General features: G+C 52.4%; 7 protein-coding genes across 7 annotated transcripts; 4 read left to right on the top strand and 3 right to left on the bottom strand.

Moving 5' to 3' along the window:
• Positions 1-777: 777 nt before the first annotated feature.
• CC77DRAFT_20111 (TMP-TENI-domain-containing protein) lies at positions 778-2,827 on the top strand. Its single transcript, XM_018530596.1, has 2 exons — positions 778-1,114; positions 1,202-2,827. Exons 1-2 carry the CDS (start codon positions 1,006-1,008, stop codon positions 2,749-2,751), a joined length of 1,659 nt encoding a protein of 552 aa, XP_018391430.1. The 5' UTR covers positions 778-1,005; the 3' UTR covers positions 2,752-2,827.
• On the bottom strand, positions 2,461-5,153 carry CC77DRAFT_978475 (WD40 repeat-like protein). Its single transcript, XM_018536003.1, has 2 exons — positions 4,863-5,153; positions 2,461-4,809 (listed from the first exon to the last, which is right to left on the bottom strand). Exons 1-2 carry the CDS (start codon positions 4,918-4,920, stop codon positions 2,930-2,932), a joined length of 1,938 nt encoding a protein of 645 aa, XP_018391429.1. The 5' UTR covers positions 4,921-5,153; the 3' UTR covers positions 2,461-2,929.
• Positions 5,154-5,178: 25 nt separating this feature from the next.
• Positions 5,179-7,428, top strand: CC77DRAFT_1015346 (hypothetical protein). Its single transcript, XM_018524003.1, has 2 exons — positions 5,179-5,699; positions 5,750-7,428. Exons 1-2 carry the CDS (start codon positions 5,465-5,467, stop codon positions 7,036-7,038), a joined length of 1,524 nt encoding a protein of 507 aa, XP_018391428.1. The 5' UTR covers positions 5,179-5,464; the 3' UTR covers positions 7,039-7,428.
• CC77DRAFT_21096 (hypothetical protein) lies at positions 7,035-12,467 on the bottom strand. The gene is made up of 7 exons (XM_018530656.1): positions 12,304-12,467; positions 11,336-12,240; positions 10,040-11,285; positions 9,766-9,994; positions 9,403-9,716; positions 8,837-9,351; positions 7,035-8,783 (listed from the first exon to the last, which is right to left on the bottom strand). Exons 1-7 carry the CDS (start codon positions 12,426-12,428, stop codon positions 7,168-7,170), a joined length of 4,950 nt encoding a protein of 1,649 aa, XP_018391427.1. The 5' UTR covers positions 12,429-12,467; the 3' UTR covers positions 7,035-7,167.
• Positions 12,468-13,266: 799 nt separating this feature from the next.
• CC77DRAFT_18503 (hypothetical protein) lies at positions 13,267-17,533 on the top strand. The gene has a single exon (XM_018530520.1). It carries the CDS (start codon positions 13,523-13,525, stop codon positions 17,384-17,386), a length of 3,864 nt encoding a protein of 1,287 aa, XP_018391426.1. The 5' UTR covers positions 13,267-13,522; the 3' UTR covers positions 17,387-17,533.
• Positions 17,534-18,321: 788 nt separating this feature from the next.
• On the bottom strand, positions 18,322-20,426 carry CC77DRAFT_18476 (P-loop containing nucleoside triphosphate hydrolase protein). The gene has a single exon (XM_018530519.1). It carries the CDS (start codon positions 20,308-20,310, stop codon positions 18,430-18,432), a length of 1,881 nt encoding a protein of 626 aa, XP_018391425.1. The 5' UTR covers positions 20,311-20,426; the 3' UTR covers positions 18,322-18,429.
• A 117-nt stretch (positions 20,427-20,543) lies between these two features.
• On the top strand, positions 20,544-25,997 carry CC77DRAFT_1015343 (GTP binding protein). Its single transcript, XM_018524002.1, has 4 exons — positions 20,544-20,833; positions 20,920-21,045; positions 21,144-23,603; positions 23,742-25,997. Exons 1-4 carry the CDS (start codon positions 20,816-20,818, stop codon positions 25,539-25,541), a joined length of 4,404 nt encoding a protein of 1,467 aa, XP_018391424.1. The 5' UTR covers positions 20,544-20,815; the 3' UTR covers positions 25,542-25,997.
• The last annotated feature ends 366 nt before the right edge of the window (positions 25,998-26,363 follow it).

Here is a 26,363-nt window from a genome sequence, read left to right as displayed (position 1 = left end):
GGCCTGATGGCGAGAGTGGCGGTTTAGGCAGGTCGCGGGTTGGCGACGAGCAGGCTGTTTGGCGTGTGGGGCAGAGTTGTGTGTGCTGTTGCCAGTGGCAGTCACTGGTGTGGACGAGGGCGACTGATGGATTTTGCGTTGTGCGAAGGTTGAGTGTGTGCGAACCGCGGGTGGTGGATGGAAGATATATGGGGTCCGACTTGCGCTTAGTTTTTCGAACTTGCCGAGCCACGCTAGTGAAGGCCGTTCTACCAAACGCCTCCAGAAGCCCCGCCCTGAGTCAGTCACTTATTTGTCTTTTGGCTGTTCACGCGATTGCACAGAGCTTCCAGCACTTGGACTGTGAGACTAGGCGGCCGAGTCCTGAGGTGGCTGGCACTGTCATTTTGGGGCATTGGCGACGGACAAAGAGTTTTCTGGTCCACACAAACAACGGAACATCAAACGGTTGTTGCAGGAAATTGCTGCATGGTCGGTTCACCACAGCGGGCAGGGATGCATCACTGTTGCACAGCATTGGTTCTGTGCCCCCGCTTGGATGCCTTTGACAGAAGGTGATCATACACGGACTTCTGGAACATGGTGGTTTTACTGTGGTAATTGTGCTTGCCATGAACACGGCGCGACAACCTTGGGAAGGAAGGCGGTACCCATGTGTGGCTGACAAACGACATGTTTACACGATCATTATGTGTCCTGTACCAACCTTGAATTGCCCCGCAGTTCACCGAACACCACTTGCCATGTTAGATCTGACAACGTGGGGCAAAATGTTGAACGCCGCCGCCGAGCAATCACCGTCAAACAAGCTGCGTTCTGTAAGCTACACGTAAGGCTGTCGCTTAACACGTCTACATTCGCTACTAATCTCCCGCGAACCGAATCGAAGTCTTTGGCGGGCCGCACCTAGATTGCGTCATCAGCCATAGCGGCTTTTCTCAAAGATTTCCAGCATTGACGGACAAGATCGAGTATTCCACACCAGTCGTGCGTCCACTTGCAATAATGGCTGAGCAAAGGGTAGACTACTCCCTGTATCTCGTGACAGACTCTACAGAAGCCATTCTGGGCTCAAGAGATCTGATTGATGTAGTTGAGCAGGCATTACTTGGAGGTTAGTCACATACTGCCCCAGTTGCATTTCCATGTTACATGACCTGCACATCCATAAACGTGCAACCATGTTGATTCAGAACTCCAGGTGTAACGATCGTCCAATATAGAGACAAAACCTCAGACACTGGCGTCCTCATCTCTACAGCAAAAAAGCTCCACGAAAAATGCAAAGCACACAATATCCCGCTTCTCATCAACGACCGTGTGGATGTTGCCCTCGCAGTAGGCTGTGAGGGTGTTCATGTGGGTCAAGATGACATGAATGTTCGCGAAGTACGCCACCTTCTAGGAAAAGACAAAATCATCGGCGCAACAGTCTCGTCTATCGAAGAAGCACGTATAGCCGTCGAGTTGGGAGCAGACTACCTAGGAATCGGCACATTGTATGCCACAAACACCAAGAAGAACACCAAAGACATCATCGGGATTACTGGGATCAGAAAGATACTGCGATATCTCGACCAGGGCAACGACGCTGAGAAGAATGTCAGGACAGTATGCATCGGCGGTGTCAACGCTTCCAACACCCAACGCATTACACACCAACTTCTAGCCCCAACAACCGCCAACACCCGTCCTAGAACGATCGATGGCGTCGCAGTAGTATCCGCGATAATAGGTGCTCAAGACCCTAGAGCTGCATCCTCACACCTCGTCCACCTCCTCAAGACGCCTCCACCATTCGCTCCTCAATCCTCACTTCCAAATTTCTACCACGAAAAGCCCGCCGATGAAATAACCGCTGTCCTCAAAACCGCCATCTCCGCGACAAAGAAAGTCAAAGAAATGAACCCTCTCTCCCACAACATGACCAACCTTGTTGTCCAAAACTTCGCCGCAAACGTCGCTCTGTCCATAGGTGCTAGCCCCATCATGAGCAACTATAGCGCTGAAGCTGCGGATTTGTCTAAATTAGGCGGCGCATTAGTCGTAAACATGGGTACCGTGACCCCCGAAGGACTAGCAAACTACCAAGCAGCAATCACTGCTTACAATGCCGCTGGTGGACCCATTGTTCTTGACCCTGTAGGCGCAGGGGCAACGAGCATACGAAGAGACGCTCTAGCCAAGCTAATGGGTGCTGGTTACTTCGACTTGATCAAGGGAAACGAGAGTGAGATCCTCGCTGTGGCGCGTGCCAGTGGGTATCAGCTTGATAACTCCAGTCAGCAGCGTGGTGTTGACTCTGGTGCTTCACTCTTCTCTGTAAAGCAAAGAGCGAGCATTGTTTCGAGCCTTGCGGCTAGGGAGCGGTGCGTTGTTCTTATGACTGGAGTTACTGATGTTGTTTCGGATGGTACAAGGACTTATGCTGTGAGCAATGGGCATGAGTATCTGGGGAGGATCACAGGGAGTGGATGCACACTGGGTACAACGTTATCTGCCTATCTGGCAGCATATCGTGAAGATAAGCTGCTTGCTGCTGTAGCAGGACTGTTGCACTACGAGATCGCGGCGGAGACTGCGTCGCAGAGGGAAGATGTTAAAGGTCCGGGGACATTTGTTCCTGCTTTCATAGACGAATTGTGGAATCATGGAGAGAAGATGGTGAAGGGGGATATGGAGCTGAAAGACGTGGCTAAGGTGGAATTCATCAAGGACATGGACGATGCTGGATTATCGGAGGATCTGTAGGCAGTGTAATAGTAGTCAAAACTTGTACGAACAGATTTGGGTATTGTTGACGATTGAAAGGATACTATTATTACGCCTTTTCTTGCTGGAGTCCCGTACCATGTCGTAACGCCAACGCTCGTTGACTTTCAACGTAACTTGATCGTACATCTCTATGCCAACAACCCATGACAAAAATCTACCTCGCTTTCCTGTATCGGCCCTGATTCATCTCTGCTTTCAAAGCATCTTGCTGATCCGGCAACGGCGCTCTTCTCCTGATACCATCTGCGCCTACACTCATTGGTCCTCCTTGTTGCTGTTGTGGCGGTGGAGGAGGGCCCGGCCATCCTGGTGGCGGAGCAGCCATACCACCAGGCGGAGGAGGGAAGCCTGGGAAGCCTGGAGGTGGCATGCCTGGGGGAAAAGGTGGCATACCGGGTGGCATGCCTTGTGGGAAGCCGGGAAAGTTTGGTGGAAAGGGTGGAGGAGGACCGTTAGCGTTTGGCGGTGGAGGACCGTGACCGTGAGGTATGGGAGGTGGCGGTAAGGAGCCCGACGCGATAAGTTGTGCAAGACGAGAGGGGTCCATACCATTGAGAGGAGGCATAGGCGGGCCCCCTCCGTTTGGCGGTGGGAATGGCATGTTACCTGGTGGAGGAGGTACTGGAGGATGATTTGCCCCGCCAATACCGGGTAGAGAACTGGATGTACCGTCTGGCGCTGCATTGAGTCCTGGTAATGAGAGACCAGGAGGCAGGAAACCACCAGCGGGGTTCTTTGACGGCATCTTCTGATCGACTAGGCCTTCGGCCTCGTCCTCGGCTTCCTGCTCTTCTTCTTCCATTTTCTGCCGCCTGCCCTGGCCACGGTCGAACGTACCTTGTGCCTCTGCCGCAGCTTGGCCAATATGATAGCGGTCGTTGATGTAGTTTGTGTCGCCTGGCCGCGGCCGTGTCCAGAAACGCGTGACCCTGTCGTTGGAACCGGATGCAAGGATGTGGCCCAGTGGATGCCAATCCATTGTCCAGACTGTGAAGTCGTGGGCGTATTGCAGGCTATGTGCGGGGTATATAGTTTGTGAGGGCGCGTTTTGTGAATCGGCAGCGTCGTAAGGCGATATTGACGGTGCGACACCAGCAGGAGGGTTTTGCTCGTCGAGGAGATAGTGGTGTATGCTACCATCGACACCACCAGTGGACAGCAGGTTCTTGTGCATCGGGTGCCAGGCCATTGTAATAATATCCTTCTCGTGTCCCTTCAGCAGCAAGACATCGCGCATCATTCGAAGATCAAAGATGCGGGCTGTGTGATCACGGGCGCATGTTGCTAGCATGTTTCCTTGGACGGGCTCGAACATGGTTTTTGATATTGGGTTTTTATGTCCATGAAGCGTCGTAAGACAGCGCCCTGTCCGCGGATCCCAGAACTTGACTTGGTGATCCTTTGACCCTGATACTAGCAGACCCTTGTGCGGATGCCAGTCAACCGACTTGACTTCCCATCCATGTCCTGTCAACGTCGACTCTTCTGTGCTCGACGCAAAATCCCAGATCTTCAGTGTGGTGTCATCGGCGCATGTCACGAACTTGGTGTCTGTGGGTGCAATGGAGAGCCCCCGTACCGCTTCCGTGTGAGCCTGTATCTCTTTGACGTTGTTGAAGTTTGTCTGCCAGTACTTGACGACACCTGTCTGATCTGCTGACAAGAGCCAGTCGTCGGTGGATGTGTATTCGACAGCTCGAATTGCAGCCTCGTGAGCCTGCATGATAGTTTCGAAGTTGAAGCCCATTCCGTTCCACAGAGTGAACTCGCCGCTGGTTGAGCCGGTGAGCAGTCGCCGACCTTCTGGGGTCCATTTGACCACGTTTATGGGGTGTTTGACTTTGTTCAGGGAAGAATGCACGGCTTTGGCTGGTATCGACTCGGCTGCGCTGGCGACGCGTGCTGCTGGAGGCTGCATGTCGACAATATAACTTGCACTTGGCCGTTCCATCTCCGCCATGGGAGCATTCTTGTATCGCGGGCGCCGATTGCGCAACCATTGCACTGTCGTTGAGCCATAGTCGGTCACCGCTCCTGTAGATTATAGAGTCAGCGTCAGATGTTGGAATCTGAACAGATATACTCACGCTTCGGTCGAGGTCGCAGCCCTCCCTCAAAGTCTGGGCGATGGTATTCACGCTCCATTGCGGCTGTTCTTGCCGTGTACTATTCTTACTCGACCAACATGGAAAGACCGATCGGATTGTGGGGTGGTGACGGCGAGGGCGTGACCGATGGCGATGCGCAAGGTTGACGTACGGTGCAGCGCGTCCTTTGTCGCGTTGAACCTCCGCGATAGCTCAGCCTAGCGTCAAAGCCACAGTGTTCGCAACATCAGCCACATTCACACGCCACGGCCTAAGATGGGTCGGCGTGCATCACCGTGCAGATCCCCGCTCACCAGACTCCCAACAGAATCCAGAAATGCGCTGACAACTCTGTCGCCATTGCTGCCAAAACCCTCGGTCATGGCGCGCTTATCCCGAGTACAAATCCATCGCTTCCGCCGAGAGCCACGGCCAAGTGAGCCTGTTTCCGTTGTCCCAATCGCCGCATACGAGCATCACTCCTACTCCTCGCTTCCACCCTGAGATCTTTAATTACTTTCGCATGAGCCATTGCGCTCTGGGGTAATCTGCACCCACTTCCCAATCCGTCTCAACGCTCGACCATGGCGACTCTTACCCAAATGGCAGCCTCTGCTCTCGACATGCAGCAGGCCAGTTCCCCCTTGTACCGCGGAAAGGCGACCAGCGAACCCAAAGCCAATGGCACGACCAACGGCACGACCAAGCGTGCTCGCGACACCAAATACCGTCATGTCTTTGCAACGCACTCGTCTTCCCGTACCTCATGTCTCAGCCAAGATGCAGATAAGGTTCCCAGCTTCGTCGGCTTCAGGAATCTTATGATCCTGGTTCTTAGTATGCACTCCTTACTACCGAGGATAGCCGCAAATGGCTAACGAGCACAGTTGTCTCCAACTTGCGATTGATGATTGTGAACCTGCAGAAGTATGGTGTCCTCATCTGCCTATCATGCCACGACTACCGTCGCTCCGACGTCATCACCGGGTTGCTCCTATACCTCCTCGTCCCTGCGCACCTCTTCGTAACCTACCTCATCGAACTTGCCGCGGCCTGGCAGGCCAACCGAGCCTACGCCCGTATATCGCACGAACGTGACGAAGACACGCCCGCCAAATACGCTGCTGCACTTCGCAGCTTCAACTCAACATGGTATATCGTAGCCTTCTTCCATAGCATCAACGCAGTCGCAAATCTCTATATTGCGACCAAGTACGTCTATTACGACATATACCACCCCGGTATTGGCACGCTCTGCGAATTTCACGCCGTCATCGTCTTCCTCAAGTGCGCTTCGTACGCGCTCACAAACCGCGATCTTCGCCATGCCTACCTGCACCCCAAGCAAGCCGATCCCCTACCGGAACTATACAAAGCATGTCCATACCCGCAAAACATCAACATGAAGAACCTATGCTACTTCTGGTGGGCACCAACCCTTGTCTACCAACCCGTCTATCCTCGAACCGATAAGATTCGCTGGGACTTCGTCCTTAAGCGCCTCGCCGAGCTCGCAGGTCTTAGCATTGTCATCTGGATCGCATCTGCCCAATACGCTGCGCCCCTGCTACAGAACTCGCTCGACAAGATCCTTACCTTGAATTTCACATCCATTGCCGAACGCGTCATGAAGCTATCCACCATCAGCGTCTTCTGCTGGCTCTGTGGCTTCTTCGCCCTCTTCCAATCCGCCCTCAACGCCCTCGCAGAAGTAATGCGTTTCGGTGACCGAGAATTTTACGGCGACTGGTGGAACGTGTCTTCCATCCGTACATACTGGACGACTTGGAATAAGCCCGTAACAAACTTCATGCGTCGCCACATCTACTCGCCCCTTGTTGGCCGCGGTGTGCCTCCCGCAGTAGCCCAGATCCTCGTCTTTCTCTTCTCGGGTATCTTACACGAACTTCTCGTCGGCGTTCCCACCCACAACGTCATTGGTGTCGCATTTGCTGGCATGATGTTCCAAATCCCGCTTATCGCACTTACCGACGTAATCCAAAAGGTCAAGTGCATCCAAGGCAAGGTTGCGGGTAACATGATCTTTTGGATGAGCTTTTGCTTAGTTGGACAGCCACTTGCTGCGTTGCTTTATTTCTTTGCTTGGCAGGCGAAATACGGAAGCGTAAGTAAGAGTGTGGGGGAGAGTGCTGTTAATATGTTCTATCGGCGATAGAGTACTATTCTTTTTGTGCTTGTCTCTGATGGGATTGTGTTTGTGGATGTTCACATGATCTTTTTCGATAAAAATAACACTTTTCTTGTCTGAATTGGCGTGTTGAATCACCAACCACAGTTTGCTGACTCAGAATCCAATATCCAGCAAGCCTGCCTTGGCTCTCCTCAGCATCCTCTTCACTTCTCTGCTCAACAACCCCTGAACCCTCTCAATCCACAAGCCGTGGATACCTCGCTCAGTGCCCACTTCTGAAAATCTACTCAGCATCTTCACTACCTCTACTTTCTCCCCACCGCCCCACTTCATCACTACCTCGCTCGCACAGAAAATCCGCATTCCTAGTGTAAAAACCTCAGCTTTTGTACTCCATCCTAGTGCACCGTCACCTTCTTTCTCCGCCGTCTGCATAAGTGTGGTCAGGCCATCTAGTATCCAGGTGGTCAAGCCAATGCGTAGACTCTCAGGAGTAGCTGAAGAAGACAAGGAGCAGAGGATACGAGACCAAAGAATCGTATCTAGAGTATCGTCCTTGTACAGATTCTGCTTCTCTTGCGCAAAGAGCGAGGTATCTTCTTCCCTCTCCTGAGCAAAGGTTTCGGCAAAGGGTATATAGAAGGGGAGTGTGGGCGAGTGTGTATTTGTCAGACGTCGTATCGCTTCTGTAGCTAAGTACTGCGATGTCGAGAACGCAGTGATCAGGTAAGCTGCAAGCCGGTGCGTCGTCGATATCGGCACCGTATCCTTGAAGGTGTCTTTACCTTGTAAACGCAAGAATGAACCCGTTGTAGAGGCAGCCAGGTCGCGAATTTCGTCATCATCATCGTTGAGGAGATCGTAGAGGACTATAGCCAGACCTAGGACCAGTGACCCTGTTGCTTTTCCACTCGGAGCCAAGGTGAAGACCGATCCTAATGTGGAAAGGGACTGTATAGCAGCGAAACGCGTATCGAAGGGGTTTGTGTCGACAATTGTCATGCGTAGAAGGCGAATGTACCGCGCAATAGCTGCTAGGATCTCGGCACTGCGAAGTGGGTACGTGTGATATGAGTGATCGAGGAAGGAACCTAGCAGATGTACAGCGCTTTGCATGTTCGATGGTGGGCCTTGGATGCACTGTAATTGCAGCTTGTTTAGAGTGATCATGGTCTGGTCTTCGTTGACTAGGCTAAAGAATTCACTCTTCAGGTTGTTGTTCGCAAGAGCATCGGCTAGCACGGCTTGCGACTTTGAGATCACTTCTGGATCCGTGGCTTCCAAGACCACACGGTGGATATGTGCTAAGACTAGAGAGAGCGGAACGGTCAGATCGTGAGACGCTTTCATCTGCAGTATAGTGTCTAGTGTTTCCAGTGCCTCCAGGCAGGTATCCGGATCTTCGTTTGCGAGGAGCATAAGTGCATCGCCGATGGTCTGATAATCATCTGAAACCATGATCTGAAGGGAATCGTTGCGCAGTATTACACGATCAATCATGTATACTTGTGCAAGAGAAGTCCGAAGCAAAGCATCGCCGTGGCGGTCGCTGGGCCCAATTTCGTACTCGGGTCCGATCGTTATAGATGTAGTGAGGTCTTTCCATGCATCGATTATTGAGATAGTGTTTGCCCTCTGGAGCATAGCCTTGCCGCAGATGCTCACAACATCAAGAAAGGCGGCTCGTACGAAAGGACAATCACTCGTCATGTACCAACTCGTTGCATGTTGTCCAAGCTGCTCCATCAAGGCTGCAAAGTGCTGTAGGACTACAGGTAGTCAGCAACTGGCCATTCAACTTACTGCTACTTGAGGCACTTACTACATTGGGTTTCATCTCGCAACAATTTCCTCAGCAGATACATCACCACTAGAAGTCTTCCGTGTTGCCCATTATGGTCGCTGGGGACGGTATCTAATATGGGAGAGAGCTTCTCGTGATGTTCGTTTGTAGTATGTAGTGATACATACGTTCTGGCTGCCATGTCCCGCATATGCCAATGCGGGCTTGGGAGTAACTCTCTCACCAAGCTCCGAATCTTAGTGAGATCTCCCGGTGGTCGGGCTTGGCGCAAGATCTGGAGGGCAGGAAATACGCCCTCGGCACCATGGAGGTCCATCGGTGAGCTACCGGCCTCAGGCGTCTCCATAATCCTGACATCGCTACTTGGCTCAAGCAGCTCTATCAAGATTTTCACGAGGCTGGGGTAGTTGTCATAGGAGAAGCGCGAAGTCTTGGCTCGTTCCCGCTCTTTCCAGTCCTGTGCTTCGTCGCTGCCGAGTAATCGTTCAATCAGAGCTTTGAACAGCATCAAACTACAGTTGCGGAGCGGCCATCTAAAAAGGAGTCAGTCCAGAACTAGTCAGTCATGTATTTATGGTCTTTACATAGACGAATTCAAGGTTTTAGCAGCAAGCTCGAGACCTTGTCCGATATATGCCTCAGATGCAACACTTAGCTTGGAGGTTGTGAATATTTCCTTGATGCAATTAAGGGCATGCACTTGAGGAAGACGGCTTTCCTCGATATTGGTACTCTGCGCTTCCACCAAAGTCTCGGCTACAAGATCCTTTATGGCTCGTGGGAAGAGCTTGCCTCCTGCTTGGGGTTCTGCTGCTAGTAATGCGGACATGGCTGCTGGTATGCCCGCGGATCTCCTAGTAATGGCATCTGACTTTGCTTGGATAGATCGGAGGGTTTCCTACAGAGCGTCAGCTCCAACACGCACGCTGAAGTAATTGTGCACGAACCTGGTACCACATTTCAGGCAGCGCACGTATCGAAGGTATATTCGAAGTGACACAACGGCGGCAGAACACAGCAAATGTTTGCGACACTGTCGAAAATGCACCGCGGTGACGAAGTTCAAGGAGCTGTGTAAAGCAGAGTCTGCCCAGCTTTTCAAAAAGCTCCGGGGTGACAAGGTCACCGTCCCCATCGCCTACAGGAGCTTTAAGGATAACAGTTCGTAGCAAAACACTGTAGCAATTAGCGAAATCGAGAGTATAGTAGGGTTTTGGTCACCTGGCCTCCTTCAGTCCCCTCCAGGAGTAGCTTAGAATCTCTTTGGTGTCTAGACTGCTCTCATCTTCCAACTCATCGGGGACATGGCCTTCCGGTGCATCTGCACACAGGACGTGGTAGACGCAAGACCAGAGACTCTCGATACTTGCTACAATTTCGCCGTGAGACCTCTTCCAGATGGTAAATACCTCCGGTGGTAAGCTGGATATGGTAGAGTAGAAGTCGGGCTGGTCAACTACATAGCGTAGCGCAGCAAAAGTGCCATGTACAGGTCGGCCGTCAACGGCCTTTGAAAGATCTGCGTGGGCCAGGTTCAAGGTATCCTGTAGCTGTGTTTTTAAATGTTCGAACAAACTCTGTTTCGAAGAAAAGTGTGAGCCAGCGAAAATGTTTGACTCATCGCTGGCCAAAGCAAAGACCATTCCATAAGCACGAGCAACGCCATCTGCTTGATCTGCTCGGCCTGTTCGAAGCATTGTAGCTTCCGCCCTTGCAAGAAAGCGAGGAATCATCGACAGGGTACGTTCTTGATCAGTCCGAGGGAGAGCAACTAGACATAGCTGCAAGACTGACACAGCTGCGTCACGGACATCGTCGAAAGGATCTAAAATCAGGTCAAGCAGCGACCGGCAAAGTTTCGTGTTCCCGATCCGAAGTTCATGAGTCCAGTTGAGCTGCCCTTGTGCAGATTTGGAAAGACTGGTGAACGGGACGCCCGGGTCTATTCCAGAGCGCAGTACGATGGTGATAGAACGTAATGCAGTAATGCGGCTCTGATAAGACGCAGTCGGGCGTAGCTCCCACTCGAGAAACTGGATATACCAGGCGATGAAAGCCAGAGACTCAGAGAGCGGGTCCTGTTCCCCATGTTGGGCTATCGAACCATGGGAACCAGAGCTCGTCTTTGGAAAAGGGAGGCGAGTTTGGCTAGATGCACCACCCTTAAATCTTGACTTTGCAAGAGTCGCCGTACTAGCTCTGAGACGATCGAAGAGCTTCTGTGTATAGCCGTGAACTTCTCGGCGAAAGTTCGCATCCGTATCTGTATGCAGATGGAAGAGGTTGCGCCTGAGAGCCTGTAGGATGCCACCACTAATAGCTCTCGTAACAGAAGTAGAGTATACGCAAAGAAACATGCCTGCGAGTCTGACTTCAGGATGCGGATCCGCCATCCAGGCACCAGGGACGTTATCGGGCAGATATAGCGCTCCATCGCGGATCTCGATATCACTTTGAACTCTATAATCTGGTATGAAGATCAGTGACTAATCTTGCGCCACGTTGGTGAGAACTTACCATTGTCCTTCACTATGTTGAGTTCTTTTCCTGTGGCGATTGCTGCCAACAATATCCTGAACTCTTCCATCTCTCCGAGGGACGACGTGTGACCGCCAGCTTGATACAATTGACTGGGCAACGCATTTTCGTGTGGAACATGTGACTCAAAATGGAGATATGCGAGAAATTTCAAGTACTCCGAAAGATTAGGTAGAAAGCAATGAGGGAAGACGTGAGTTCTGAACTCCTGAATGCGATCGGGCCAATCTTGTAACGTCTGTACTACCGGCTCTATCCAGAATGGTGATATGGAGCCGTCATTGCCTCTTTCGTCGTAATCTGCAAGACGTCGGGCCTGAAGTAGGTAGTTCTTGATCAAATGGCCCGCCGAAAGAGCGGTGTCGTGGTGAACAACCCATGCAAGGAAAGATTTGAACACCGTCCTCGAAGTCACGGCATCCTGGACTGTATCCGACGTCCGCTTTAGCTGCACATCAAACAATCCAATCAATTCCGTGATGGAAATGACATCCCGAAGCAGGAAATGGGCAAGGCCTTGCAAAGCTGGTTTGACTTTGATGCGATCTTCCCGCTCACATATGATGTCCAGGAAAGAAGAGGTAGCTCTTCTCCGAAGTTCATTCGCACGCAGGCTCTGATCTTTGGTAACGACACTTGTGAGGACCAAAAGCATCTGCCTCATCGATTTGCCCTTTGCATCTCCAGAGCGCTGGAGGTAGATGTTGAAGGTTCTCATCCATACCGAGTCATCCAGGATCGCCTCTCGTGCATACGCACTGTCGGAAGCCGCACAATACTCAATAATTCCACACAAAGCATTCGATGCGGCTGCGCGATGGCTGTTCTCTAGATCTGTTAGATCTGCAGTCTCTAAAACAGGAGCGAGAATAGTATGGAGTTCTCTAGTCAGATGTTAGTGGGGTTCAGTATCGGCAAAGCAACGCTCACGGACTTTGTGTCCTTACTTCAGAGCAGTTGCCGGCTCTTTCTCTGCGAAGTTGGGCAATCTCTTCGCCACATTTTTGGCTAATTCCCGCAATGCCTTGTCAGAGACAGGGACATCAGAAGTGGGCGCGTTTTCTTCTGCCATAATTTTGAAGATGAATCAATCTCGCACGGGCGCCAACAATTCTCCTTAGTAGGTCAGAGAGGCGAGGGGCTTGAGATTCGCGAGGTGGACCCACCAGCTGAGTAAGCCGCAAATCCGTTTCCGCGTGACGTCTTGCCCCGATCCTCAACCATACCACGACGCGACGAAGATCTAAGACCTAGCCACGCCAACCAAAAGGCCTTCGACATCGCGCTCATCCACCATCCGCTAAGATCACTAGGTTCTCTGTGATTGTTTGCACACAACTTGGCTTCAATGGCTATTCCCTAGTCCTATGCATAGCGCGTTAATACGCGTCGGATACGCGCTTCATGACATCGCATACCTACCGAACTATCCCAAGCAACAATTATTTCCCTCGAACAGCCTCCGAAGACACTTCTACAGGCTCCTTCCCGATAAGCTCTTCGTCCCTCGGATGATCCTAACGTTTCGCCAACATACGTTCAAATTGCTGTCGTCTGGCCTGTCTCAATTTCGTAATTGAGCACGCGTTTTGACTCTGCGAATAAGCTCGTTTTCTCCTAGTTGTACCACATATGCTAAAGGCTACTCTGAAGGTATCTGTAAAATTTTATGTCGCAACCTTGACAAGAAAGCGTTAGTTTATGCCTTCAGGACGCATTTTGTAATTGGTATAGTTCACTCGAAATGAGCTCACTCGCGCTATGCAATGCAGAATGGCAGAGGACACTAAAACTACCAACAGATCTAGCACCATATGGGGCTCAGGGGCATAATGTCCATCACGTTTGCATCCACGAAACCTGCTACATCTTGGCGGTATCATTGACATGCGACATGTGTATGAGAAGGCAGGATTACGTTTTCCTTGCTACTCATTGGATCACCATGAGTAGCTCGATTACCTTGATCCGATCCATACCCGCCTGTGCGACACAGAAAATATGCCAAGCATTATCTAACAGTATAGTGACGTAGCGCGCCGGCGTTTGTTGGGCATACATCGGGAAATCAGAGCGAGAATATGCCTCAAGCTCTCCAACGAAGACCAGCAATTCTTCTACAGTGAGCAATCTTATCGGGTTGTTCCGCCTGTGTGTTGTGCGATCATGGGAACTTGCTGCGGAAAAGGCTGCCAAACCGGGGAGCGAGAGGAGTCTCCGTTGTTCTATACTCCACCGCCTATTGAGAAGCCTACCAGTTCTACCAGTGCGTTTGAAAATGACAGCAATGATGCTGAAAATACGGGTTTCTCCGGCCCTACAGCCCGCGGTCGTACCTCGTATTGCACCCAGGAACATACCCATGTTGCTCAATCGTGTACTTCCCGTATACCTGATCCATTCCTTTCAAGTCTTTTCGGCTCTGAGGTCTCGGACCTTGAACTAAAGTCATCACCGCTTGGGCAACAGACAAGCCACGACAAGCAAGACCTTTCTCGCAACATGTCTCTTACAGGTAGTTCTCTCACCTGGTTCGACAATACTTCCAGCTGCCCAGCCAAACACCGCAATCACCCGTCTGGCGATAAGCCTCATAAGTTTCTCTATACGGGACCAGTCTCACCGAGACCCGTTCCACCGTCAATCTCCACGATTGAGCCAAGACCCACACAGTATACCCAATCATTAGGACAACTCGCTGGATATTCAACAAGCGAGGAGGACGAACTAGAGACAAACTTGATACGAGGCGCTAAGAAAGGCCGACCCAAGAAGGCCATTGCCTACAAGTCTTCTGAGTTTGTTGCAAGTGACAGTAGTGAGTCCGAGGTCATCCGTCCTCCATCTCATCAGGTCCGCTCTTCACGAACCACATTGGCAAGAAGCAAGCGACTGCAAGACCCAGATGTGAACACTGTTCCACACCTCGCTTCCCCTAGCAAGCTTGCTGACCAAACCCGTAAGACGAAAAATATGACTGCGAAGAGAAGAATAAATACAAGGGGTGGTTTTGTTGTGGACAGCGAGAGTGATGATGAGGAGAGTGACCTAAGGGGTCATGATGACAGTAACAACCAGTCGAGATCGTCCACTCGACAAAAACCCTATGCATTGGAGCCACCACACTCTATCCAGGCCAACTCCAAAAAAGATTCCAGTGCAAAGCCTCTGCCAACCAAGCAGCTCAACAATAGCCGTCTCAACAAGCTTTTGGGAAGAGTGAAAGGTGCATCGACTACTTCCAGACAAGAGCAATTACTTGTCCATACACAGTCACCTATCACGACAACCCCAGCCTTCTCGACCTGGAACTCGCATCTCACCGCATCACTTGGGCTGCAGCAGTCAGCGCCTTCGCAGTCAGCTGTTAGCCTCAATTCGGACCGTGCTAAGTGCTCCGCCACGGCTGGTACAATGAAGGAGGTGAAAATCCTTGGCCAGCAAGCCAAGGTTGTAGGTTCATCGATGACCAAGACTGATGGTAACATGTCTTCAATCCCTCGAAAGATTCCACCAACCAATGCTGTTGTTACTGGCAGGACGTCGCTGCAGACCAGTTCAGTTTCTACTCCTCCGACTACTGCTGCCACAGGTCCATTCTCCAGCCCACTATCCAGACAGCGCAAGTTAGTACCGGGCGCGAACATTGCTCGGGAGCGCAAGAATGGCATGTCAGACAATAAGACCTCTCTACCTACACAGCCCAGAAGTCTTCTCCAATTGACGTTAGACGAAGCTAAAATGGGTACCATGGGTAGCACGCCAGGTGCGCAGCCTCAAGTCAGCGATCAATACGAACAAAACATAGCTAGAGGAAATCTGATCTCAATAACGTCGGCTGGCAAATCTGTAACTACACCTCAGTTGTGCATTGAGAAGCACGATATAATGGCAGCCAATGCGAAATCCAAGCAGTGTTCTTCATCAACATCACCGAGCCCGAAGGCATCGGAAGACTCAGCTTCGCAACGAGAAGAATGCCATACACAAATCCCCGATACATGCCCCAGGAAGTTCACACCAGGTATATCAAAGGCAAAGGCATCATCCTCGAAACCTGCATCATCTACACCCAGACGGCCAGTCCAGAAGCGAAAGCTTGACAGTATCTCCGGCGGTCCTAATCGCGCCTCTACCGCCGCACGCAAGAAGCCTAGTTCAGCCCTTGAACCTCAATTGAAGCGACCCGAAACTATACAGGCAGTATCGGAAGTTGACGCCAGTTCTCGCTCATCCGCAGCTCCGAAAGCGATTGTACGCAAGACACCCGCAGAAGCTACTGCGAAGAAGGCCGCAACCAATAACCCCGTCGAGAAGTCGAGGATATCTGAGATGAAATTGCTTTCGCAAGCGAAATCGTTCGACCGACCTGAGGAATTTGCGGCTGTTTCTACAAACTCCAACTTGAGTAAGCCTTCGAAATCTACCAGGCATGCTTCTGTGGCTCCTGATACTGCAACGCCTGCTCAGCATAACAATGCTTCCAACAGAGTTGTTAAATCTTCATCGGAGATCAACGCTTCCTTGGAACAACTGGCCGCGAACGAACCTGGTGGTGCTATCCAAAGGCCGTCTTCCACAGACGAAACACGCCAAATGGCAGTTACACCTTATCCTGAGAAGGCATTAAGCCTTTCGGTGAATGTCCGTTCAAAGAAGATGAGACAATCTGCTGAACCAGGTATAGGCATCCGTGAACAGCATGGGTCTATCTCTGCAAGCTCGCCTGCGAAGGCACATCCAGTCTTGGCCGCTGAGTCTATACTCTCAGCTACAGGAGAAGAGTCTCTATCCAGTTCGTCGATGACTATGCCAGAACCGGTTCCTTCGAACGAGTCTCAATTGACCGATCTGACAGAATCTGCAGTTCTAGAAGCAGGCTTGCCCGTATCAACTCAAACTATTGAGGATGGGGCAATGCACTCTGGAGAGAGACCAACAAGCGATATAGAGATGGACTTCGACAGTGGTGGAGTCACAGCAATAGTCGCTCAGCGTGACACGATGAGTGCTGGCAGAGTTTCAATCCCCAGGGCTGCTAATGATCATGACCCTCCAAGACAATCCCAAAAGCCTATAGAAACCACGGACGGTTTCCCCCTGACGACCTTGAGTTCCGAGTCGCCTAAGCATATGATCTCAAATGCACCCAAGATCGCTTTGACACCATTCGTAACCGCTCCTGTTTGTAGCCTACCTTCTTTGGGAGTCGCAACGAACTCCGAAGAAGACGTCCTACTTTTATCTTGTTCACCTCAAGTGTCCAAGGAGGCGCAACCCTACTTCGAGTATTCTGTCTTCCAAAAGGTGTGGTCAAGCGAGCAAACTGAAGAAAGCGTCGCGGTCACCGAAACGACCGTACAGCCCTTCACCAGTATCGTTGAGGCAAATGCACAGGCTGAAAAGACATTTCAAAACGGCTTTGCGCACTCCTTCGACCCCCTTTTCGAAAGCCGCACCGCGCGCGATGAATACGGATGCTCAATTCTCACTGGCTCCGCCACACCTTTTGATAACCCCATAAAGAAGATTTATTTCAAGATCTGGGTCCAGCGCGACATTGTTTCTAAATTCGCTAACCAGACGCCACAAACACTGAAGGCGACATCATTCATCTCAAGCACCTGCTACATCCTGCGCTTATTCAATCTTGCTGAGCAAGTCGATACCGAAGGTTCAGATGCTTCCGACTCGGAAGATAGCGATTCTCCAGCATGTGAGCCAGTTCGGGTGTATCAGTCCCACAGCCGTCCCGAGATATACACTACTCTCGATGCCGCTAATCGCGCGGCTCGCGCTCTACAAATCGAGCTCAGCCACGAGAGAGAGCCGAAAGACGAGTTTAGCAGGGCATTTCAGGAAAAGAACTTGAAGGAGCTGGATACAAAGTTGCGTGAACTTCAATCGAGGGAGCTGGACGGTGGGAATGATGGTTGTTGGAAGGGTAAGTTTAATGCGTGTGGTCTAGGGGCAGACACCTTGGAAGTGGTAGTGGAAAAGACTAGCATCTGCGGAGCACGTAACCTTTGAAATGCGCGCGTGATCGGACAGACTGTGGTAAGACGAGTGCAGATGAGATGTATGATGGGCAAAAGCTGGTGGTGTTTACAATTTTCATTCTTTTCTCATCTTGCTTGCGTGCTTGGTCTGCAGGGCACATTTTCCCAATCGATTGGAATATTCATACCTGGAACTGCGGGGCGAGTAGTATATGGCTTTGAACAGTCTATGGTAACTTCCTTACAGTGTCTGTATCATAGATCTCCAATTGACGTGCTTTTCATAGAATCTTGTCTGTACTTTTTGTTTCTGGTTGATTATCCTCAATCTAAGCCGTGGATAGGAAGCAACCAACACGCAAGAACTGTTGTGCTCAAACAAGGGATTGTGATCAACCCATAGTGCATATGCAGGAGGGTGGTGTACGATGCAGGTGACTTGCTATCAACAAAAAGCAACAATCAACAAACACACACCGGCTGAAGTGGCGTGCAGCCAGCCGGGCTGCGCAATAGCAAAAAGACCACAACAACATAACACAGCCCACTTGCAACGATGAACCCCGCAGCGGTAGCACTTAGCGCATGTAAACAATCGATTACAAGGTTAGACAGCCTCATCGGGATCGCCTCCGAGCGGGGGTTGGGGGCGCCACAGTGGGTTATAACAGCGCCGAGGTACCGACTACAACGACGAGTTCCAAGTTATTACAGTTTCAGCATCAGCGCTTGTGAAATACGATGGAGGCCCGTGTGTTTTTGGTTAACGGTTGTTGAGTCAGTCTCCACTGCCGGCACTAACCAGAACCAAAATTTGAGGATCGCGATTCAGATACTGCAGAAAACAAGGAAATCCTGACTGGTGTGTGTGTGTGTGTGTGTGTGTGTGTGTGTGGATTGGATGTCAGTTGTCTCTTTGGTATGGATGGAAACCAACATTGTCAAGGGGGATTTGTACATTCATTATCCTCATCATCATGAGATGGTCGTAAGCGAGGCTTCTCACTACGCCGAAAAGTTGAAACAATATATAGTACATGAATACTTTTGGTCATAACACGTTCTCGCGAATGCTTAGATCAGAGCTTCACCTCTAAACATGGCTTCCCTGACTTCCCTGACGACATCTGCCCGATCACCCGGACCAAGCAACACGATACCCCTTCCTCGCCTGCCCATGCGACCCGTTCGACCAAGACGGTGAATGAAATCGATCGTGGTATGTGGGACATCATAAAGAATGACATGGCGAACGGAGACGGTGTCGATACCTCTTGAGCCCAAGTCGGTTGTAACAATGACCTTTGTGTTGGGTAGGATGCGCTTGTTCGCCGGCTCAGTCTTCTTCTCTTGGTTTTCTGCAGTTTCCTTGGTGGATGCATCGTTTGTGAAGGACTTGAGGATATTGGCCTGACGAGTGGGATCGGTGTCCCGGTGGAAGGCGTGAGCATCGATACCCTTCTTGACAAGGTATTGTGCTACTTCTTCAGTGTCTTCGCGTTCGTTGACGAAGACTAAGACACGCTTCATGGGTATAACTTCCTTGCCTTCGTTGGGGTCGAAGTCGGCGGATGCCTTGCCAATCTGCCAGACTGTGTCTGCGCAGGCGAGCATCTTATTGCCTCGATACGGGTCCTTGTTCACATCAACGACACCTAACTGTACCCTTCGTGGGATGGCGTGGAGGTTGGGTGTGACGAGACGCTGCATGTCGGGGAATCGGTCGGCAAGGTACTTGTCAAGGTACTTTGGAATGGTGGCGGAGCAGAGGACGAGCTTTTTGAGGGAGGGGGTAGCGCGTTCGAGGATCTCGGTTGTGCTTTCCTTGAAGGAGCGGTCGAAGAGCGAGTCTGCTTCGTCGCAGATGAGGTGGGTAACCCGGGCAAGGATGTTGGGGTTGCTTTCAGCGATGCTGGCGAGGAGGGGTGGTGTGCTGATGACGACATCGACACCATTGGGGTTGAAGAGCTGATTGCGGATGACTGTGGCAGACATCTTGGCTGAGATTGGAGCAGCGCGAAACTTGATGGTGTGGGAGAGCCTCTTTGCGACGGCTCCGACTTGAGCAACGAGTTCGGCGGAGGGGACGAGGATGATTGCGCGCGGTCGTGCTGGGTCTACTGCCTTGTTTGTCTCTGGCTCCTCGACGGCGAACATGTCTGTCCTCCTGTCGTGTTCTTTGAGTGCCGCCTCCTCAGCATCTCTCTTAGCCTGCTCCTCGGCATCTTCTTTCTCGCGGACTTCCTCCTGTTTGATGGCGTCCAGAGTAGGAAGAAGGTATGCCAGTGTCTTTCCCGAGCCTGTCTCAGCTGCCAGTAGGAAGGAGTCTGGCCCACTCTTCTTGGTCTTTACTTTTGCGCGCACAGCCTTTTGCAGGCCGAGGAGGGCGGGTATAGCGACGGCTTGTGCGGGGGTTGGGTTGCGGTATTCGAGGCCGGGCAGTGCATCGTTCACGGCGCGTAGTGTAGGTTCGGCGAGGGGGAACTTGTCGAACGAGTCGTATTGTTCGAGCTGTCGCTTGACGGCGGTGCGGTTGTTGTAGGGCACCTGGTGCAGCGAACTCTGCATCTTCAGGGCATGGAAAGGCTCCGACCGCGTCCTCCTCTTGCCGTCATCCCGTCCTGTCGCCGCCCGGCTGCCACGTGCTTCTCTCTGCTCTCGTATCCGTTCCAGTCCCCGTGGCACGTCGGTCCGGTTTAGGAAGTCGAAGGCGTCTGGCTTCCTCGTCGGCGCTCTGTCTGCTGTTCGCGCGACATCGTCTGCGAGAACCATGCGCGAGGGCCGGGGATTGTCGCGCCCTCTGAAGCCCGAGGAGGGCCGTGGTGGGCGTGAGGAAGAAGCGCCATGACGTTCCCCTCTCTCGCGCTGGACCTGGGTATATAGGCGGGTCTGCTGGGGGGGTGGCAGTTTCAAGAGGGCGCGCACTTCGCAAAACGGGCAAACTCTCCGCAACATGGCTACTTGGTTGCAAGTACAGGCAGGATTAAATGAAGAAGTCAGACTAGACTAGCATGCTCTGGCTACACTAAACCTTGACTAAAGGGATCCGACCTGACGTCGGCACTGCACAGGCGATCGTGCAGATAATTTCAGGCGCTAAGACGCGATAAGCGGCACGTTACCGGAGCAACTGCACGCAACACCGACGCCTTGCCTACATCCCGGCTATCAACACTTGATAGCACCAGCGGCCCCAACCATATCATAGTAGAGCACCCACACTTCCTCCTCCGCTTCTCCATCGCACATCTGCCCAAGCGCTCTGTCGGTGTCCTTCACTTCTCTGCCATTTCTTTAATCAGCGCGCATCCCTTAGTTCGCTGACTCGACACGACTCCTCGAGGGAGCCCATTCTTCTTCAGCAACACAACTCGACTGCCCGCTGCACGCAAACACCCGCACTGCGTCCGTCAACAACAGTCCGCCTTCGCCAGCACGAGCGTGCTCAACACCAGCCATCATGTCGCGCAATGAAGCGGTAAGCATCACTTCTCATCTTATTCTTCCTTTTTGCCTCCACTGTTTCGTGTGTTGGCCACGCGATGCTGACCGCAATGGCCACAGGTGTCGCCGCTGCGCATCAACAAGACACCTACTCCCTCGCCCACAAAGGGAAGCGGCCGTCCCTTGTCAGAAATCAGCCCCCATGAGCACCGCAGGAACTCTCCCAGCTGGAACCAGACAACAAAGGTATGTGCCGAGGCCGCCTTTTCCACCTGCATTCCCGCTGCATTCCCACTGCATTTCCGCCGCCACTCCCATCTGCAGCCTGCTAACATCTGACCCAGAAGATTATCCTCACCAAGGAGAGCTCGCCATTCCGCGACTCTTCGCCTTTTACTCACAGCCCGCGTCTCTTCTGGAAGGAGCAGACCACTTCGCCCAAGAGCCGCTTCGACACGTCGGAGAACGAGTACGAGGGCAGCTCGCCTCTCTCGCCCAAGCGCAACTCCATTGAGAACCTGAAGAAGCAGTCGCGTGTCAAGAACAGCAGTATGTTCGCGCGCGAGCAGAAACACGAGTACGATCCCAGCTCGGTCCAACCACTCGACCGCCCACTCGCTGCAGGACGCCCTCTCAGCACCGCTATCCAGGGCAACGCCTATGGCGGCAATGGCCTCCAGGGCCTGCGCAATGAGAACGAGAGCCCCACAAAAGGTCACCACCACAGCCGGTCTGAGAGCCAAACACGGATCCCCATCCTGAGCCCGTCCAAGACGTCACCAGCAAAGCTTCCCACACAATCTTCATTCGCTTCACCATCAAAGCCTTCTCCGTCTGAGGGCCGCATGTCGCCGACCAAATCTTCGCTTGTCAGCAACGGTCGCTTCAACTCGCCGCAGTACAATGGTGACTCCAGCGCCATCATGTCAGATGACGAAGAGCTCGTTCATCAGACTCCCCGCCCACTGCGGCGTCATGCTAAGAGTGTGACCTTCGACACAGCTCCACCCCAAATTACAGAGTTTGAGTTGGTCACACCCGACCCTTCGGTCGCCACAATGTCACGAGACGGCAGCTACGACTCCGAGGAGGAGACAGAAGAGGAGATGAGCTTCGACCAGGATGACAGCTTCGACGCTTCACTAGAAGACACCGATAAGACTCCAGTTGTCCTGCCTGAGGACTGGCGCCACATGAGCCCGCAAGCCGCAGACACTTCTCTGACCGATCTCTACGATGATGTCTTTGACGGGCGTGAGAACAGTCCCATGCCTTCAGCACGCCCAAATGGCACGACCAACGGATCGCGTGTCGGCTCAGTAGCGTCTGACAGCGATGCTAGACCACTTCCTCCTCTTCCCGCCATACAAGGTAGCCCCAACCGGCGGCGCGACTCCAGCATTGGCCTTTCCGCTGCCGCAGAGCGAGTAGGCGACAGGCGGCGCTCCCTTCCTCAGCTTCCGCAAGCAGCTGGTATCTCTAAGAGTGATCTTCTCAACATGCGCGAGGTGTCTATGTCGCTTGAGGATCGGTTGCGTTTGATGAACTTCGACGACGATCGTGATACAAGCACACCAACTCAGGAGATGCAAAACAAGAAGAAGGCTGTAGAGGTTGACGTTGCAGAAGTGGACGTTACAGAGTCGGAGCTAACGCTTGACGAGCCGAAGATTCCGCGTATCTCTCGCGAATCCATCCTCCGCCGTGTCAAGAGCCGCACCTTCGACGAGGGTGAGGACGACGAGCAGGAGGAAGAGGACGAGGAGTACAGCACATTTGAGCCCGAGTACAGTCCTGAGCGCAGCTATGGCGACCTTGCTGACTTGGACCCCGATGTCCCCATTCCGTCACGTGAGGCCTCCTCCAACTTCGACGAGCATCCGCGTCAAGTCTCTGTCAGCGAGGCCGATAGCGTCGTCGACGCTTACAGTTACCACAACGCAGACAGGGCAGAAGATGACCATACTGAGGAAAGTGATGTAGATGGCAGCTCGATGTCTCAGCTTGAAGACTACGAACGCGAGTCCTCTGTCATTCGGCATCCAATGCCTCAACACTCAGATGACGAAGATGATACTAGCCAATACTCGCCTCAACCTGACGAACCGTCCATTGCGCAGAGCACCATCGACTCTTCCGGCCCATCAACGCCCGTTGCCGCTCCCTCTTCCCCTGTCTCGGCAGAGAAGCAGGTGCCACAGGACGAGATGTACTCCACATTCGAAGGCAAGGACGTGGACCTTAGCTTGGATCCTCTGAAGGCGTCTATGGCGACAGCACCAAGTCCATTGGACTCAGCCCCTAAGCTAGATGCCATGCGCGACTTCCTACGACGACCTGTCACGCCTGAAGCTCCCGACATGGACGAGGACCAGTCGGAGTCGGAGGACCCTGGTACTCCAGATTCTGTCATTCGTCACCCAATGCCTGTCTCTCCGGCTCCTCAAGAGAACGCTCCAGAGGTTCCTCAACGGGAAGCCACCATCCGAGGTGCAGGTGGAAAGTTGAAGACGCGGCCATCGCTGATTCCCGACGATATTGACATGGCCGCTACACGCCGCCAGGTCAGTGGCCAGCATGCTCCTCCTGTTCCTGAACGCAGTCCAAAGCGCCAATCAATGAGCCTCGAGCTTGGCAACGCCGACGACGAGAGCCATGACGAAGACGATACGCAAGTGAGCATCACAACCAAGCAGAACCGCATGTTGGACCTGCAGCTCGGTGACCTTAACCTTGGTGACGATTCGACTGACCTCAGCTTCGGGCTGGACAAGGAGTTTGATCACATCATTGAGTCACAAAAGGTACGAAATCTCTTTCCTATTCCCTCGCTCACCAGATTGCCTGAATCCATTGCTGCTGTCGCGGACACAGCTTGTCAGATGTCTGGTGGAAGCTTTATTCACAGGCACAGTCTCGCTAACGACATGATCCACGAACAGAAAGGATACTTGATGCGCGAGAACACAAAGGTCGTTGTTGCGAGCAGTCGCCAATTCAGCGACGAGAAGCCTCCTACTCCTACCGAGGCGACGAGCGAGGCAGCTGCCAAGCCTGTCTCTCGTAAGACGAGTGCCGAGCGCAAGCCTGCCTGGACAAAGGAGCCTTGGAATGGTAAGCCTCGTAGGAAGAGCATTCGAACGGCATCTGGTCGTCGTACTCGCACCTCCGAGGGCCCAGCGCCACCTCTTCCTGGCCAAGAATCCGCTGTCGCTGGCGGACTAGACTCTGTTGCTGAGCAGGGAGTTGACGGCGAGCCTGAAGAAGGTGAGGAGCGCGGCCTGGTTTTCGTCAAGGTTGTTGGCGTTAAGGACCTCGACCTTCCCCTGCCAAAGCATGAGCGTACCCATTTCCAGTTGACGCTGGATAACGGCCTGCACTGCGTCACAACGTCTTGGCTAGAGCTTGGACAATCTGCTCCCATCGGGCAAGAGTTTGAGCTTGTCGTCATGGATGACCTTGAGTTCCAGCTTACACTGCAAACTAAGTTGCAGCCTCCAGCGGTGCCCCAGGTTGTCGCTGCGCCTACTGCTAAGGCTGTAAACCACAAGAAGTCACACTCTGCTTTCCGCAACCTCCTCTCATCGCCAAAGAAGAGGAAAGAGCAGGAACGCAAGGCTCAGGAGGAGGCTGATCGCATCGCCCAACAGGAGCATCAGGAAGCTCAAGCCGCTGCCAAGCGTAATCAAAAGGCCACCGCATGGGATCTTCTCCACGACCTGGTCGGACCTGACGGCTCTTTTGCCCGTGCCTACGTTTGCCTCAACAACCACGAGAATCAAGCTTATGGTCGTCCATTGACCGTTGATATTCCCTGCTTCAACGAGTGGGCTGTCGACAACACCGGCGCCAGCAGTGTCAAGAGCAAGCGTGGAGGTGTTGTTCGTCGTCCACCTTACCGGGTGGGTAAACTTACCCTTCAGCTTCTTTATGTTCCCAAGCCCAAGAACGGAAAGGATTCGGACATGCCCAAGAGCATGAACGCTGCTATCCGTGAACTCAAGGAAGCTGAGCAAGTCAAGGACATCAGCTTCGAAGGCACGTTGAGCCAGCAGGGTGGAGATTGTCCGTACTGGCGACGCCGTTTCTTCCGCTTGGAAGGTACAAAGCTTACCGCTTACCACGAGTCTACACGGCAACCTCGTGCTACCATCAACCTGGCCAAGGCCTCCAAGCTCATTGACGACAAGAGCGCCCTTCAGCAGCCATCTGCTACAAAGTCTGGTGGTCGTCGCAAGTCCGGATTTGCTGATGATGAAGAAGGCTACATGTTCGTAGAAGAAGGCTTCCGCATTCGTTTCGCCAACGGTGAGGTCATCGACTTTTACGCCGACAGCCGCGAACAAAAAGAGGCCTGGATGAAGGTGCTCTATGAGACTGTTGGCAAAGACATTGCTCAGAACAAGGGCTGGGCTGCCATGGTCCTTGAGAAGGAGCGCAAGGAGAAGGCTACGCGGTCACAGATTGGCGCACCAATCTCACCAACCAAGTCGCATCCAGTGCCAAATTCACCGAGCGTCAACCGCCGGCCTTCTCACGCACGCACCCAATCTCACGACATATTAGGCTCCATCAAGTCAACTCCGTCAAGTCCCGTCAAGGGGCACGCCCGCACACAGTCGCATGCGCCTCCTCCACCTCTAAAGGATGTTCGCATGTCACACGCACCACCTCCACGACCGCGAACCCAGGAGTCAGGGAAGCCGGGACGTAGGGAGCAGGTTCGATCGATGATTTTCTAGTCTTCCTTTTCATCTTCATCATCGATACCACTCATCTACTTTCTTTGAATCATTCACTTACTTACTGGCCTTTCTTTGTGTTTTAGCTTCGCCAATACTCTACTCTTTCGCACCGACTAAGATTGGGGTTTTGGAGACGGCGACAGGGGAGGAGAAGTTTGAAGGGATTGGGTGCTGCGCATCCATTTCCCGAGTTGAGCACGCCAATCCGATGAGCTTGGCATTTGAGTACATTCGCGCGGAGCCGCGGAAAAGTCGAGGGAGCGTTGCTGCTTTCGTTTCCTTGTATCATGTCTTATCATTGTTCTTGTTACTGTCTGGCGCAGGTCGGAGTTGTTCCATTCCTGGAGTTGGAGGCTATGGTCTTATGATACTCTGCATAATGATTGAAGGAGCGATGAAGTACATGGGGTATGAGTAGCAGTTGTATACGGCGGATGAGAATATAACATGACTTCAAAAACAACGTGTCTTGGGTGACTGAACAAATGCAGCTGATATACAGGAGTGCTATTCTAATATTCAGCATAGTAAATTGCGAATGGCGGCGTGCACTGTCGTCTGGCGACTTAAGCAAATTACCTAGCATGGCAGCCACGGAGTATCTCATCATAGCGGGAAATGTTCAAAGGTACTCGTAGACTATTGTAGCCTCAATTCTGTAGGCAATGAGCTTTTCTAGCACTTTGATGCGTGGTGATAATTTTCCGCGACATTAGCATGATGTTGTCCGGATGAGAAAATCACACACTGTCTGCGATGCTTATACACATAGACACAATGACACCATACACAAGATTCTACTCACAAGTCACATACCTG

The sequence above is a fragment of the Alternaria alternata genome (genome assembly GCF_001642055.1).
Source record: "Alternaria alternata strain SRC1lrK2f unplaced genomic scaffold CC77scaffold_1, whole genome shotgun sequence".
Classification (NCBI taxonomy): domain Eukaryota; kingdom Fungi; phylum Ascomycota; class Dothideomycetes; order Pleosporales; family Pleosporaceae; genus Alternaria; species Alternaria alternata.
The sequence above is the reverse complement of the archived record's forward strand: the minus strand, read 5'-3'. Positions and strand labels throughout refer to the sequence as shown.

Coding starts and splice junctions, on each gene's coding strand:
- CC77DRAFT_20111 (XM_018530596.1), top strand. CDS start 1,006: ATGGCTGAGCAAAGGGTAGACTACTCCCTGTATCTCGTGACAGACTCT. Junction 1,115..1,201: donor TGAGCAGGCATTACTTGGAG/GTTAGTCACATA, acceptor TCAGAACTCCAG/GTGTAACGATCGTCCAATAT.
- CC77DRAFT_978475 (XM_018536003.1), bottom strand. CDS start 4,920: ATGGAGCGTGAATACCATCGCCCAGACTTTGAGGGAGGGCTGCGACCT. Junction 4,810..4,862: donor GCTGCGACCTCGACCGAAGC/GTGAGTATATCT, acceptor TATAATCTACAG/GAGCGGTGACCGACTATGGC.
- CC77DRAFT_1015346 (XM_018524003.1), top strand. CDS start 5,465: ATGGCAGCCTCTGCTCTCGACATGCAGCAGGCCAGTTCCCCCTTGTAC. Junction 5,700..5,749: donor TCTTATGATCCTGGTTCTTA/GTATGCACTCCT, acceptor TAACGAGCACAG/TTGTCTCCAACTTGCGATTG.
- CC77DRAFT_21096 (XM_018530656.1), bottom strand. CDS start 12,428: ATGGCAGAAGAAAACGCGCCCACTTCTGATGTCCCTGTCTCTGACAAG. Junction 11,286..11,335: donor CAACATAGTGAAGGACAATG/GTAAGTTCTCAC, acceptor TCTTCATACCAG/ATTATAGAGTTCAAAGTGAT. Junction 9,352..9,402: donor AAAACCTTGAATTCGTCTAT/GTAAAGACCATA, acceptor ACTCCTTTTTAG/ATGGCCGCTCCGCAACTGTA.
- CC77DRAFT_18503 (XM_018530520.1), top strand. CDS start 13,523: ATGGGAACTTGCTGCGGAAAAGGCTGCCAAACCGGGGAGCGAGAGGAG.
- CC77DRAFT_18476 (XM_018530519.1), bottom strand. CDS start 20,310: ATGTTGCGGAGAGTTTGCCCGTTTTGCGAAGTGCGCGCCCTCTTGAAA.
- CC77DRAFT_1015343 (XM_018524002.1), top strand. Junction 21,046..21,143: donor GCTGGAACCAGACAACAAAG/GTATGTGCCGAG, acceptor CATCTGACCCAG/AAGATTATCCTCACCAAGGA. Junction 23,604..23,741: donor ACATCATTGAGTCACAAAAG/GTACGAAATCTC, acceptor ATCCACGAACAG/AAAGGATACTTGATGCGCGA.